Raw genomic sequence first — 13,069 nt, forward strand, 5'->3', positions numbered from 1 at the left:
TAGGTATAACTTAACACACAGAGACAGAAGGAGAGAATCAAGAGGTTTTGTTTACTGTCAAAACATATCAATTTTAATGATGTTTTGTTTTAGGCAAGGGTGTACCTACTGTCTGCTGGGTTTTCTTTGGCCTTCGGATCAATGTTTACCAAAACCTATAGAGTACATAGAATATTTACTAGGAGTGCTAGTGGAGTGGTGAAAAATAAGGTGAGTTTAATACATTATTTTATAATCACGCAATTATGTGTACTGTTGCCCAAACAAGTAAAGAAATTAATCCTGTTCTTTACCTTAAGTTTTTTGGCAAAGTGTTAAAGAACAAAACTTTTTTGCTATTTTATCATTCTCAGTCAGTTCCAAAAAAGGGTGAAACAACTATAGGTATCATATTATGAATCCATACCTACCATACGATTTTCTTCTTCTTCTTAGAACTATAGGATCCTATTCTTAAAGTTATTAAATCAAATAACTATTCAAATGGTTACTTAAAAAGAGCACAAAACACTATAAGACAGCTCATTCCTGAGGATCCAATATCAAGTAATCTTATGCTAAAGATGCTTCATTTCTTTATTTTGAGGTACTGTAGTTGGAAATAGTAACAATAGTGGCAATTCCAATACATCCTCATCCTAATTTGCTTTGTCATACTTTGCTGGATAAGTTTCACAAACAGGTCTATGTGGACGGGCAATGCAAGGATAAATTGGGCCGTCAAACCTCGAAACCTCTTTAACAAAAAACGCTGATTGTTTTATATGCTTGACAGCTCCTTCAAGACACCCAGCTGATCTCCCTGATATGTGTTCTGCTCGTAATAGACGGACTGATAGTCACATTGTGGGTCGCTGTAGACCCAATGCAAAGACAACTTAGAAATCTCACCCTGGAGATCAGCTCCATAGACCGCAGCGTCGTCTACCAACCTCAGGTACAGTGTTACCACCAACAACAAACTAAATTATGGTACTCTAAATGTGTGCAACCGGGTATTGAATACACTGTTTCGTAAAATGTTTGGCAGAACTAAACTTGTCATGTTGAGAAAGGATTTGGTTTATCTAAGAGGTTTGTCAGGTATTCCACAGCTCCTGGAGATACTTTTGCCATATTTGGGTTTGGGCTGAAATAGACTATTGAAAAATTTTGTTTAGAACAAGAAATCGTGGACTGGTTGAACAGTTTATTTTATCATATTTGTTACTTGAGGAGTCCAAGAAATGCAATTAATTGCTTATAATAATTATTCCTTTTCTTCATATTTATCAGTAATTCAAGTCCTACTAAATTTAAAAATATACAGGGTGCCCAGAAACTCTCTGGAACCCTTTTGTACATTTGTTCCTTATTGTCCTTAGCACAGAAAACGTACTACTATAACCCAGAATGCCAACCGCATGGTAAAAAGCATTAAGCGGTTTGAGAGAGCTTTGCCTGTCAATCCGTAGGCAGCGCCACCAGTGTTGCCATGCAATAGCATAGCAACGCTGGTGGCGCTGCCTACGGATTGACAGGCAAAGCTCTCTCAAAACACTTAAAGCTTTTTACCATGCGGTTGGCATTCTGGGTTATAGTAGTACGTTTTCTGTGCCCTTAGCCAGTTTGTTTGGCTTCTTAAAATCTTAAACGAAACACCTAAAGTGATCCTCATCTTATTTTACCCCAATGACTATGATAAAACTGTAGCAAGCTAGGTAAATATGTTCTCTCCAGTAACATGTTCTCTACAGGTCGAAGTATGCGGGTCGCAGTTCACTCACAGCTGGCTCGGAGCTCTGTACGCTTACAAGGGTCTACTGTTGATAGTGGGAGTCTATATGGCTTGGGAGACAAGGTAAGATTCAGAAAAGTTAAAAGTTTGAGTTTAGATTATCTTATATATAAAAAACTTTTGCAAAACTTATGACAGCTAGCCTGGCCATACAACTGGAACTGGAACAAATTACTCACGGTTGGTACAAAATGAAAGCTATTTTCCTGTAGATGTTCAGAATCTCTTTATAAATTAAAATAGGCTCAAAAATAAGCATGAAACATGAATTTGAAATTTGAAAGTTCATCGTGGCCCATTAATTGGGACGCTTGAGACGCACTGCATCGCACATGTAGAAGTACATCTTCTACAAAGTGGAGTACATCTTCTAAGTAGCTAGTACTCTTGAGTAATGTTTTGTCCCTTAGGAATGCATACTCTAGACTACTCCATTACAGTAAAAACAAACATGCAGCATGGCTTTGATTTTGCTTCGATTGTTTCCACTGAGAAGACTGCGCCGTAGTTTCAAGATCATACCCGTACACCCATGACTCATCAAAACTCACAAGTTATAATTGTTTTTAGAAAGTTTGGGTCATTCTGAATACATTCCATCATGTCTTGAGCAACTTCAAGCCAATTCCTTTTGTCCATCAGTCAAGTGCTTTGGGAAAAATTTTGCAGCGACTCTGCACACAGCCTAATCTTCTGTTAAAAATGAAATGAACTGAACCAATACTCTGATGGCAACTTCCTGTAGCTAGTTCACAGTAACAGTAACAGGTCCATCACTACAACTCGAACTGGATAGATAACTTCATTGTTTCGACTTGCTGTTGGTCTCCAAGAACAAGATTCACGGTCCACCGAAGTGCGGCAATCTTTGAATCAGTTGTACCGCTCTTTTGTCTGTGTTACATCTTCTCCGAAGGCTTGCTGAATCTTAAGAATCATTTATGCTAGGGTATCACCCAGTTTTTTGCAACATTTTATTAAGTATCGCTGTTCCACCTGTTTTGACGACGAAAAGATTTTCTCTGGACACCAGCGACCTGCGCTACAGGCTACACACCACTTACCTAAGTGGACCATTGAATGTATCCTCTGTTTCTTACTTCCCTGTGGCACTACTAAGACAACTTTATGTTCCCAGGCATGTCAAGATCCCAGCGCTCAATGACTCGCAGTACATCGGTCTAAGCGTGTACAGTGTTGTGATCACGTCGGCGCTGGTGGTTGTGTTGGCCAACCTTATCTCTGAGAGAGCGACTCTCGCCTTTGTTACCATCACTCTCCTGATCCTCGCCTCCACGACAACCTCGCTGTGTCTCCTGTTCCTACCCAAGATACACGCCATTCTACACCACAGGGACGCCACCGTCGACCCTGTCACCCACAGCATGGGGCTGAAGATAGAGTGCAACACCAGGAGGTAGTTATTAGGTTTATGAATGAAAATTGATTTGATTCTAGGTTGAAATGGTAAAAATGTTTTAAACGATAATTTTTCTCATCTGAATTTTAAATTTATGATTGATTTCTATCAGTTTGTTAAAGAACAGTGAATGGGAAATGCAAAAAGCAAATTGAATTAATTACTCTTTCTAAATAGTTTTCCCAAGTACTTAATTAGTTTTTTATGACTATTGTTTACTAGTAGGGTATCTATTTGGTGGAGAGTGATCTGGTCTAGTGGTAGAGTGTGTAATTTTGGTCCATGAGGTCATGGATTCAAATCCCACCAATTAATAATAGATTTTATTGAAGTAATAATGCTGAACCCGGAGGCCTCTGGTCCCTAGATACTTTGTTTGGAATATTTATATTTTCATAAAATATTTTGGAATCGGTTCTAAAACTTAGATTATTTGCTTGTTGCAGTCAACAATCACCATAAAAACACTCCACACCTTTCTTTATTCTGTGAGTGTTCTTCTTATTAACCGTAAAAAAAGGAGTACAAAAGCAAATTTGTATAGACCATTGATCATCGTATTACTACCGCTATATTCTGTATAATATAACATAATAAAAATAAAAAATGTAAAATGATAACATCTAAAACCAATGCCAATCACTCTTCCACATGTTCATGTTTCGTTCCACCCTCAGATTCCTCATAGACGACAGACGAGAGGTCTACTACCGTGTGGAAGTACAGAACAGAGTGTACCGGAGAGAGTTAACAGTTCTCGACAACGAGATTGCCAAACTGGAGAAGGCCTTGACCAGCGATACTTCACTGGCTGCATCTAGCTCTCACTCATCAGTCGTCTCACGCAAGGTAAACTATGATAAAGTTATCATACTGTTCAAAAGTTCAGAGTATACATGTGTTAACAGACTTGTGGAATACTTTACTAAGGAGAAAACTTATACTCGTGTTTGGGTTGAAAGTTTTAAATATGTTTTCCAACACATAAAATATTAATTCACTTAATTTAAATTCAAGAAAGTCCTATCACACAGTTGGCTGATGAAAATTTAAGACACAAGAACAAGTATGACACACCATTCTTCTTTCACTTACACAACAAAAGATTTACAAAGTAACTTTCCAAAATGTAAAAATTTTCAAGTTTCGCAAACGAGATTTCAAGAATTTGAATTGAAGAGTTGGAAGACTAGCATAGTTAATTCCGACTGTAAGATAAGTCGCGTTAGATGAGTAGGTTGATCATTTGGTAGCGCAACTAACAACATTTTTACATGTCTCACCCTTGGCTTTGTTTGATACATTTGAAGAATAAGGGATTGAAGCCCATGTGGCCGAACAAACGCAAGGATAAAATAGGTTGTCAATCTATTTTCTTTTAAAATTTGATAATTTTATCAACATTTTTATCTCAAAATATTACCCAGAAAAAGTGCTTTCGAATGGGATCAGTGGTTAAGTTCTAGCTACTCAAAGTTGTTGATAGTTGTTTACTAACAAATTAAAACCATTCATTAGTTTATTTAATTTTCTCATTAATTATGGTGGATGTAGACATAAACTGAGCTCAACACCGCAAAACATATTTTTAAATGTATAATCATAGTGCGTTATGATCAATTAAATGTAATATGCATGTTAATGTTTTGCCATGTACATGTTGGCTGTATTGTACTATCATGTTGTTCCGCTGCCTTTTGCTTCAGAGCTGAGCTTTAAGGGTAATCTTTGTGTTTTATTTTTCTTCTTATTAAGCATATTTTTTCAATTATAATAGAACGAATGTGTAAAGTTTTTATTATTTGCATATAACTTGCTTTTTAATATGCTTTAATGCTATATTTTTATCTCTGCTGTGCATTGGCACCCTACATTCATATTTTGTAAGTTTAAACGTTGCGGATGTCGAGAAGACAAACACCACACACACGAAGCACACAACACAACAAAGTAAGTAAGGTCTGTGTTACTTGAATGAGGTGGAAAGAGTGTGAATACAATTTTTTTAGACTAGAATATTGAAAAGATGGAGGATTTTTGTTGCACATTTAGTTTAGAAACAGCAAAACTATAATTAATTGAGATTAATTTATAAAAGATTTAAATGAAAAAAATCTATATTTTTGAAATAAAAACTAAAATTTAAATTTCCAAAACTGTGATAAAATATAAAATGAGGCTCGGGTATTAACAACTACACACAATAATGAACTCAAAGTTTAATTCATGAGAAAAACTCATAAGCAAAGTAATAACTAGTGAAGTAACCTTACCAAAAGAGCAAAACACCTTGACATAGATAATAAAATAGTCATAAAATAGTTTATTAGCAAAATAAATGTCTGTTCAAACAAACTATAAACATCTAGTAAATCTACTTTGACTTTTCAATCGCCAAAGCAGCTAGTTTTTAAGCTTTAAGGCATAAATGACAGAATGTGTGGTCTCATTTCTTAACATTTATATAATAAAGAGATCACTCATAAAACAACATTCTTGGATCATAGTAAAATTATCTTAAAGATATTGTTTCACTTTACAACCACACATTATCACTGCAAAGACTAATTGTCACTTCTTCAACACAAAGAACGTCACTTGCACCAAGCACGAGGTTTGCGCTCTTTCATAATTTTCCTTTAACGTTCATTTCCTGTGATTAGTAGAATGACTCATTTGTCTTACACAACCTTACTTGTGGAATGTTGCATGAAAGCTTGGGTTATGTCAGTATTTGTAGTGTATCGTTGGTGTTTAATTTTTAAACATAATTTTTTTTGCAGCATGAGGAATGATACTGATTTTTTTACGACAAGTTTATAATAGAATGGATAGTTGTGAGTTTTACTACGGATGAATTGTTTGTAAAATGACTAAAAGAAGTTTTTGGCATATGAAACATCTTTAAAAATTGTGATAAGTTGGATTTTCTCTCCAACACACGTTGTTTTTTTGTGTTGAGGTGTTCATTAGTCATTAATGTTGGAATGACTAAACATTGGAATTTTATTTATATCTTTTGACGAGAAACAACATTATTTTGATGAATTTCTGTGAGTTAATTCATCGTCAATGTTGACGGCCAATGTTTAGTAGCTCCATGCTTTCAATAGGCTACCACATAACTTTACTTTGAAATTAATATGTACTTTTTCATTTATTACTTAGTGTAAACAGTACCAAAAAATGTTCCAAACAATTAATACAATTCAATATTTGATGAAATTTAAGTTTAAACATAAATACTTGTAACACTAACAAACACAAACTTTCCAGGAGGATCTGCCGTTACCACGCGGTCCTCTGCCTCCGACCTCAGTGAGTGGGACGCTGCCGATGTTGCTGTTATCAGTGCTGCCACCTGTCATCCCCAGAGCAAGCTGGCCAAGCGCTGAACATTGCGTACTGGCTCACGGAGTCACCTTCAGCTCCGAGCCGAGACTAGAGGAGGCTGGTCCTTCCTCACCTCAGCTAGAGGAAGACTCGGGAAAACTTACTGTGTTCGGGAAACTCTTGAACATGTTAGGACCTCGAGGAACCTCTAGTAGGAAAACATCTTCAGTGTCCTACGGGGGAACAGGTACAGGGGGGATAGCAGCGGCATTGAAAACCCACATGGGCTACATAGCCGGTCTGGTGCCTAGCAACAAAAGTCGCTCCGGTAGCCTAGACTCTTCCAACACGAGTAGATACTGTATCAAACGAGACGATGACGAGGTGTCCAGAAGGATAAGTAGGATGTTTAAAGACGACAGTGACGAGGATTCTCCACAAACCCACGCTAGGTCGTCGCAATCTTTATCTCACAGGGTGTCGTTTTCGATTACGCACCAAAATTCACAACCTGTACTGAAAGTCAGGGGGTCGCCGAGGTTTCCTCACAGGATAGTGCCTACTTGCAGTTTGGACGCTTTAGAAGACAGGTTCAAGATAGACTCCAGTTTTTCTAAAAACCAAATCCAACCGAAGAACTTTGAGTCTTCCCGGCGCACAAAGTGTCGGTCGTTGGAAGACGCGAGTAGTAATATGGAGGATATTTCTCGATCAAACCCTCATGTTTCATCAGAAGCACAGGCCTCTTCCTAATAATATATTTTAGAAAATGTTTTCATTGACATTGTGAAGTTTTATTTTTGTTACAAGATGTATTTTTTATAAAACCTTATTGTGTTACTGCCTTTGGCAAATATTTGTAGAGTATGTTTATCTTACGAATAGATGGTAATAATACTATCGAGTTGTGAAAAATCAAAAATAAATTGTGCTAACACATGTCAAATTTTAGGTATTACAAATTTTAATAGCCTACTCTTGACAAACTATTTGATAACAAGATGACAATCATCTAATTGTAGTAAGTTATTGAACTTTTGTGTGATGAGCAAATAGAATATTAAACGTTATAGGCATAGTTAGGAATTAAATCAGTAAATCAATCTACGCACATCTTGAGTACATTTTAAGATGTTGGTTATTTAAAAACTTCTCAATATTTATGATGGTGTAACATGTTGATGATGTATCACATCAACAAGTTTTTTAGTAAAAGTATATAATTAACTATTATAAAACTAAAAAAAACTATAAACTTTATATTGCAACCAAATACCACTTTAGTTTAAATTTTATCCAATACAAATTCTAGTTGTTAAGGCATTGTTTGGATTAACAACCACCAAAAATTTAGTAAAATCTTGAAATAAAAAAAAAAACACTAACAAAGCTAAGCTATATTAATAATTTTAGCCCAGTTACAGGTAAAAACATTTAACTAAAAACTTTTCCATAGAATCATTTTCAAACGATTAAAGCTTCTAAAAGTTAAGAGCTTCTCCACCCCCCAAAATGTGTCCATACACCAAAAGAACTTTTACGAACAATTTTAAACTGTCATTGATTGCACTCCAAATCTAGTATGAATTCCTTGTCAGTTTCTTAGTTTGAGTACAAAAGTATACACAGGTTGGCTTAACATTCCTAAAACCTAATGAGTAGTTTGTGCCAAATAAATGAGACTGTCTAGCCCTTAGTAAGATTATAAATGACTTTTTTACTCATTGAGCAATATAAATGTTTGAAAAATATAAATGTGAATATCTTAAAAACATAGATCACTTTAGAAATTGAATGTTACCGTACTAAGAGTTGTGTTGTTTTCTTAAACTTAAACTTATTGTAATAAGGAGTTGCCAAATTGTAAAGGGTTTTTAAAACGAAATCCTATATTGTGATGTTACTTACATTGGTTCTTGTTAAACTGTCATCTACTAAAAAAATGCAATTTATTTTCATGGAAGTTATTGTATGTAAACCTTACACCCTGTATTTTTATTTTTATTTTGGAAATTTTGGTTATAAACAGTTCAAATTATAAATAATGCAATCAAGAGTAACAAAAGACAAATGATAGTAAGTATGCCTTTGCTTTTACCATGATATATTCATCTGCTCTATGTTTTTCCTTATGAATAAAAGTATTATAAAATGAATAGTACCAGCAATATGTACACTTACTTTCTCTCATTAGCTTGTCAACAACCTTTATCATGAGTAAGCGATGAGAGTAACTAACTATGATATTTATAGGTGAAATCACAAAAGCTTTTGAATCGTAATTTGTACACTAATGGGGGGTTGCACTATTTTGTTGAATTATAACCATATCAGAACTAGCTTTTGTAATCCATATTTCAGTTTTTCGTGGGTTTTTATGGGGAAATATTACAATATCTTTAGTTTTAAAGCAATGGGTGATTGCACTGTTTTGTTTAGAATTATGAAGACCATAACAAATTTCAATCAAAACCGGTTTTTTCAAAAATCTGATTTATGGGATTTTTAATGGGAAAATAACGTAAGTTACAGAAATATTTTTACCGTAATTTTAACCGGAATGGGAGTTGTACTGTTTTGTCTAGAATTAGAAGGATTATAGCATGCTAAATTTCTATCAAAATCGTTCAGGACGTTATTGAGAAAATTTGACTTTTCCCTTGTATCTTATGGGAAAATAGCATTAAAAATCCAAATTTCCAAAAAACTGAAAAAAACTCCTAGAGATACCATATGGATTAGTACCTAAGAAAGTTTTTTTAAGGACCAGCTGATTGTAGTCCTAATATCTTAAAGTGTTGCCAATCAATCTCCAAGTGTACATGGATTACATGCATAATAAAAGCACACTGGTTTGTGTTGTTAGGCTGGAATACTGGTGTGCAAAAAAAAAAAACTGTGATAAAGTAATAAGTATGCGGCAAAGTAAGTAAATGCAGCAATTAGCAGCTTTCTGTATTACAATCAGTGCAAGGAAGCCCACTTTGACTGTAGGGAACAAGGCTTCTGTTACACAGGAACTTTTATATCATTCAAATCAATATTAAGGACCATGAACAGCTTGATTATAAATCTATAAAGTTTTCCAATTGCCAAATTGTACAATTTAGGAGGAAAGTTAGACACAATTTCTTACATTTATGCACTATAACAAGTCAGGTACCCTGCACTACTAAAATCCATATGCTCATAAAACACAAACTTGCTTAAGTTTTTCTCTTGTTACAGTGTTTCCAGCATCAAAAAGTCAACTAGCTCTGATGCTGTTCTCTATTACTGGCCACAACATCAAACCCTTAATAACATCAAATTTTTCCAATACAGACAACTAACACAGTGTTAACAAAATAAATAAGTCAACCACTTAGTTTTCTCTATTACAGGGCTCTGTAATACAACCTGTAACCTGTAACGTCAAACAGCCAATAACCTCTTATGATTTTCTCCATTAAAGGTCCCTAGAACAGTGTTTCGAACATCAAACACTATACTATCTCTTCCACTTTTCTATATTACAGGGCCTCAACAATGTTTCCAACGTCAAACCATTAACAAGCTCTGATATTTTTCTCTATTACAGGTCACTAGAACAGTGTTCCAACATCAAACAGTCTACTATCTCCTCTGCTTTTATCTATTACAGGGCACCAACAGAGTGGTTTCAACATCAAATTATCAACAAGCTCTGATAAAATTTTCCTCTATTACAGGGCAAAAACAGAGTGGTTACAAAATTAAATTATCACTGATAATTACTCCATTTCTTAAATTTTATCATGAAGGAACTGCGGATTCTGCAAATACTTTATAGCAGTGGCGGCTAGCCCTGAGGGACTCTCGAGCGCCACACCCCCTACATAAATTAATTTTTTTTATTAAGCAGTTAAATTATTTTAGACAGTACTTAAAACAATATAAATATATCAAGTAGTTAGATAATTCAATCCAGTAATGACTTATTTTTGATCGTTGCTTGCATAGCAAGGAGGACGTGGTCGACCCAAATGACCCAATCCTTATACATGCAGTCTTATGGCAGAACAACAGAACAGCGCTGAGGAATGGCTTTCTATTCCTTATTACCTTAGATATTTTATAGAATAGCCTATAACCATTATTTTGTTAGTGTTATTTTCAGGACAGACTCATTTGCAGTCATTTTTATTAAGTTAAATACAAAAGCAGCCTTGAAAACAATCCACATATAAATCCAAAAATAATGAAATGTCGTACTGATCTACAAATCCATATATAAATCCCAAAGTACCCATGAACTTTTGAGAAAACTACAAGTAACACCCCCATAAACCATATACTTAAAATGTTTGTATACAAGAAACTTTGCGCAAAACTATCCATTATTTCATTAATTGCCCTTTTAAGGTCGTAATTACTTTCAAAGGGAACTGTCCATATAGCCTACCTAATGTTAAAAATACCTCAGCTGTACTTATTTGTATATTATTCTTTCAATGTATTACCTTTATAATAAGGTGTGGTTATTTGTTTGTATTTCTGTATTCTGTTTTGTTTATTTCAGCTTAACTTAACCAATCAATAGTTTTATTAATACTGATTTAGTCAAACGGGGTGAAGCCCGTGGGGAACATGTATTGTATTTGTGTTTGTATTACAAATACAAACTTTAAATTATTTCAATTCTTTGACAAATGTGATTAATTGTAGATTTTCCTTTATGTTAAAATATGCAGAGCCCGCCTACCACCTATGATCACCAGTCACTACTGCTTTATAGGTTATAGGGTAGCATAGTTTTTTTAACAAAATAATTTATCTACAAGCAGATATTTTTTCTATTACAGGCCACTAGCACAGTGTTTCCAACATCAAACAACAGGACACAGTGGCCCAAACCCCCTCCCACCCACAGAAGATTGTCCATCTCATCACTTGGTAGTTTTAAAATTTGCCAGTAGCTATCTTGTAAATATACTTTTATCTAAAGGAACGCCTAATGTGAAATATATCTGGAATCAAATAACATAATGAAGATGTCTAGCTTTTGAGGTATGTAAATTTTCTATATTGATACACATTATCGGAAAAAAAACTTAAATAGAAAAAAAATTCTTAATCTTTTAAATATTATAGTGAAAATTAAAATCTAAATCCCTGGAATGTAATACTGGTTTTGTATATCATACAAAACTGTTTCAAATTTGTACTCAGTTTTTCATTACTTTTGGATGACCCTTAGATGTATTTATAAGTTGTAATGTAAGATAGGTTTACAGTGGATATCCAATGTTCACAAAAATTTACAATACATTTTTCACAATTGTATTTTTGAAAATAAATGTTACTCTTTACCATGCAAGGATCTGTTTCATGTTGCCACCTTTTTGTCCACCAAATACAACTTGTCTTGTCCACTAGGTTGATCATCAAAGATTTGAACGCAAGAGACAAGGCACCACAAGTGTACCTTTCTTACTTTCCTTAGCAAAGTGTCTCTTTTATGGGACCAGTCGACTTGTTGACTGATTGATCCCCTGACTAAACATTCTTCTTAAATCTTTCTGGTATAATATTGTAGATAAAAATAAAAATAAAAAAAACTTGGATTACTTATTTCAGATGGTTCAACTGTCCGACAGTTGATTTCAGTCAGTCTTCGGTCACTGTATTTACAGTCATGTTACTGTCGAGAATTAATTTTTTTTAACACAATTTTCTATCAAAATAGTATTTATCGTCCATCTTGTTCATTGTTACAAACAGTACTAAAAATATAGATAGACACAATCATAAATAACAAAAATCCTTTTTTCCTAAATCTCAAAAACGTACGTCAGGTGTTCAAACAATCCGAAAATATAGGGGGAAAGAAATCTGAAATTGATGACGGACGCCAGCAGAGCGACTAGATAGACCTACGCCGGTTGAGTGTAGATAGCGCAATAGAAAATCTTTTAGACTTTTTTACTGTGACTGCCATAACTAATGTGTGTGAATTGACCTTTATTGATTTTAAGAAAATAACCAGATGTAAATTTGTAACTGCTTTCTGTAGGAGCAATCGCATACAGGTGGTACCACTGTCCTTTTAAAAATAAACTTGTTATGATGTTACACCCATACTTTTAAAAACAACTTCTTCCCAGAATTACATCATGAGTTTGTTAACTTAATGTTAAAAGGAACATTATTCTTCTTGTTGTCATTTCCTGATGGAGATCATATGTACTTTTATTGAATACACCCTTGAACAAATTATATTGGTCCATAGTAAATAGAGGATCAAACGTATGTTAATAGTTGGAGGTGACTTTAACTGTAATGTGTCAGATTTTGAGAGCCTGTTTTAGACTTTATTATGCCTAAATCTCTTAATCTCTACTGTAAAAATGTAACCATACACACAACGGTATTAAGCATGTTTAGACAATATTGCAACAGACTTTTCTGCATCTGAGTAATAAGCAAGTCTTGTCCCGTGCATTAAGTGACCATGATGCGCTGCTGTTTGATAAAACTTAATCCTATTCAAATATCACACCTGACTTGAATATAATAGG

The 13,069-nt window shown here is 34.4% G+C and overlaps 1 protein-coding gene across 2 annotated transcripts in view; it reads left to right on the top strand.

Annotated features, from left to right (window-relative positions):
- Window positions 1-11,784, top strand: part of LOC128988175 (gamma-aminobutyric acid type B receptor subunit 2-like) — a 279,704-nt gene extending 267,920 nt beyond the window's left edge. For both annotated transcript variants that reach the window (XM_054409413.1, XM_054409414.1), the window contains 6 exons: window positions 94-210; window positions 776-937; window positions 1,737-1,840; window positions 2,916-3,194; window positions 3,875-4,046; window positions 11,354-11,784. In XM_054409413.1, the coding sequence (XP_054265388.1) occupies window positions 94-210; window positions 776-937; window positions 1,737-1,840; window positions 2,916-3,194; window positions 3,875-4,046; window positions 11,354-11,467 (948 nt within the window). In that variant the 3' untranslated portion in view covers window positions 11,468-11,784. The remainder of the gene's footprint in view (window positions 1-93; window positions 211-775; window positions 938-1,736; window positions 1,841-2,915; window positions 3,195-3,874; window positions 4,047-11,353) is intronic.
- The last annotated feature ends 1,285 nt before the right edge of the window (window positions 11,785-13,069 follow it).

The sequence above is a fragment of the Macrosteles quadrilineatus genome, unplaced genomic scaffold, assembly GCF_028750875.1.
Source record: "Macrosteles quadrilineatus isolate MER2022 unplaced genomic scaffold, UCM_ALF_1.0 Scaffold_2__2_contigs__length_208266976, whole genome shotgun sequence".
Classification (NCBI taxonomy): Eukaryota; Metazoa; Arthropoda; class Insecta; order Hemiptera; family Cicadellidae; genus Macrosteles; species Macrosteles quadrilineatus.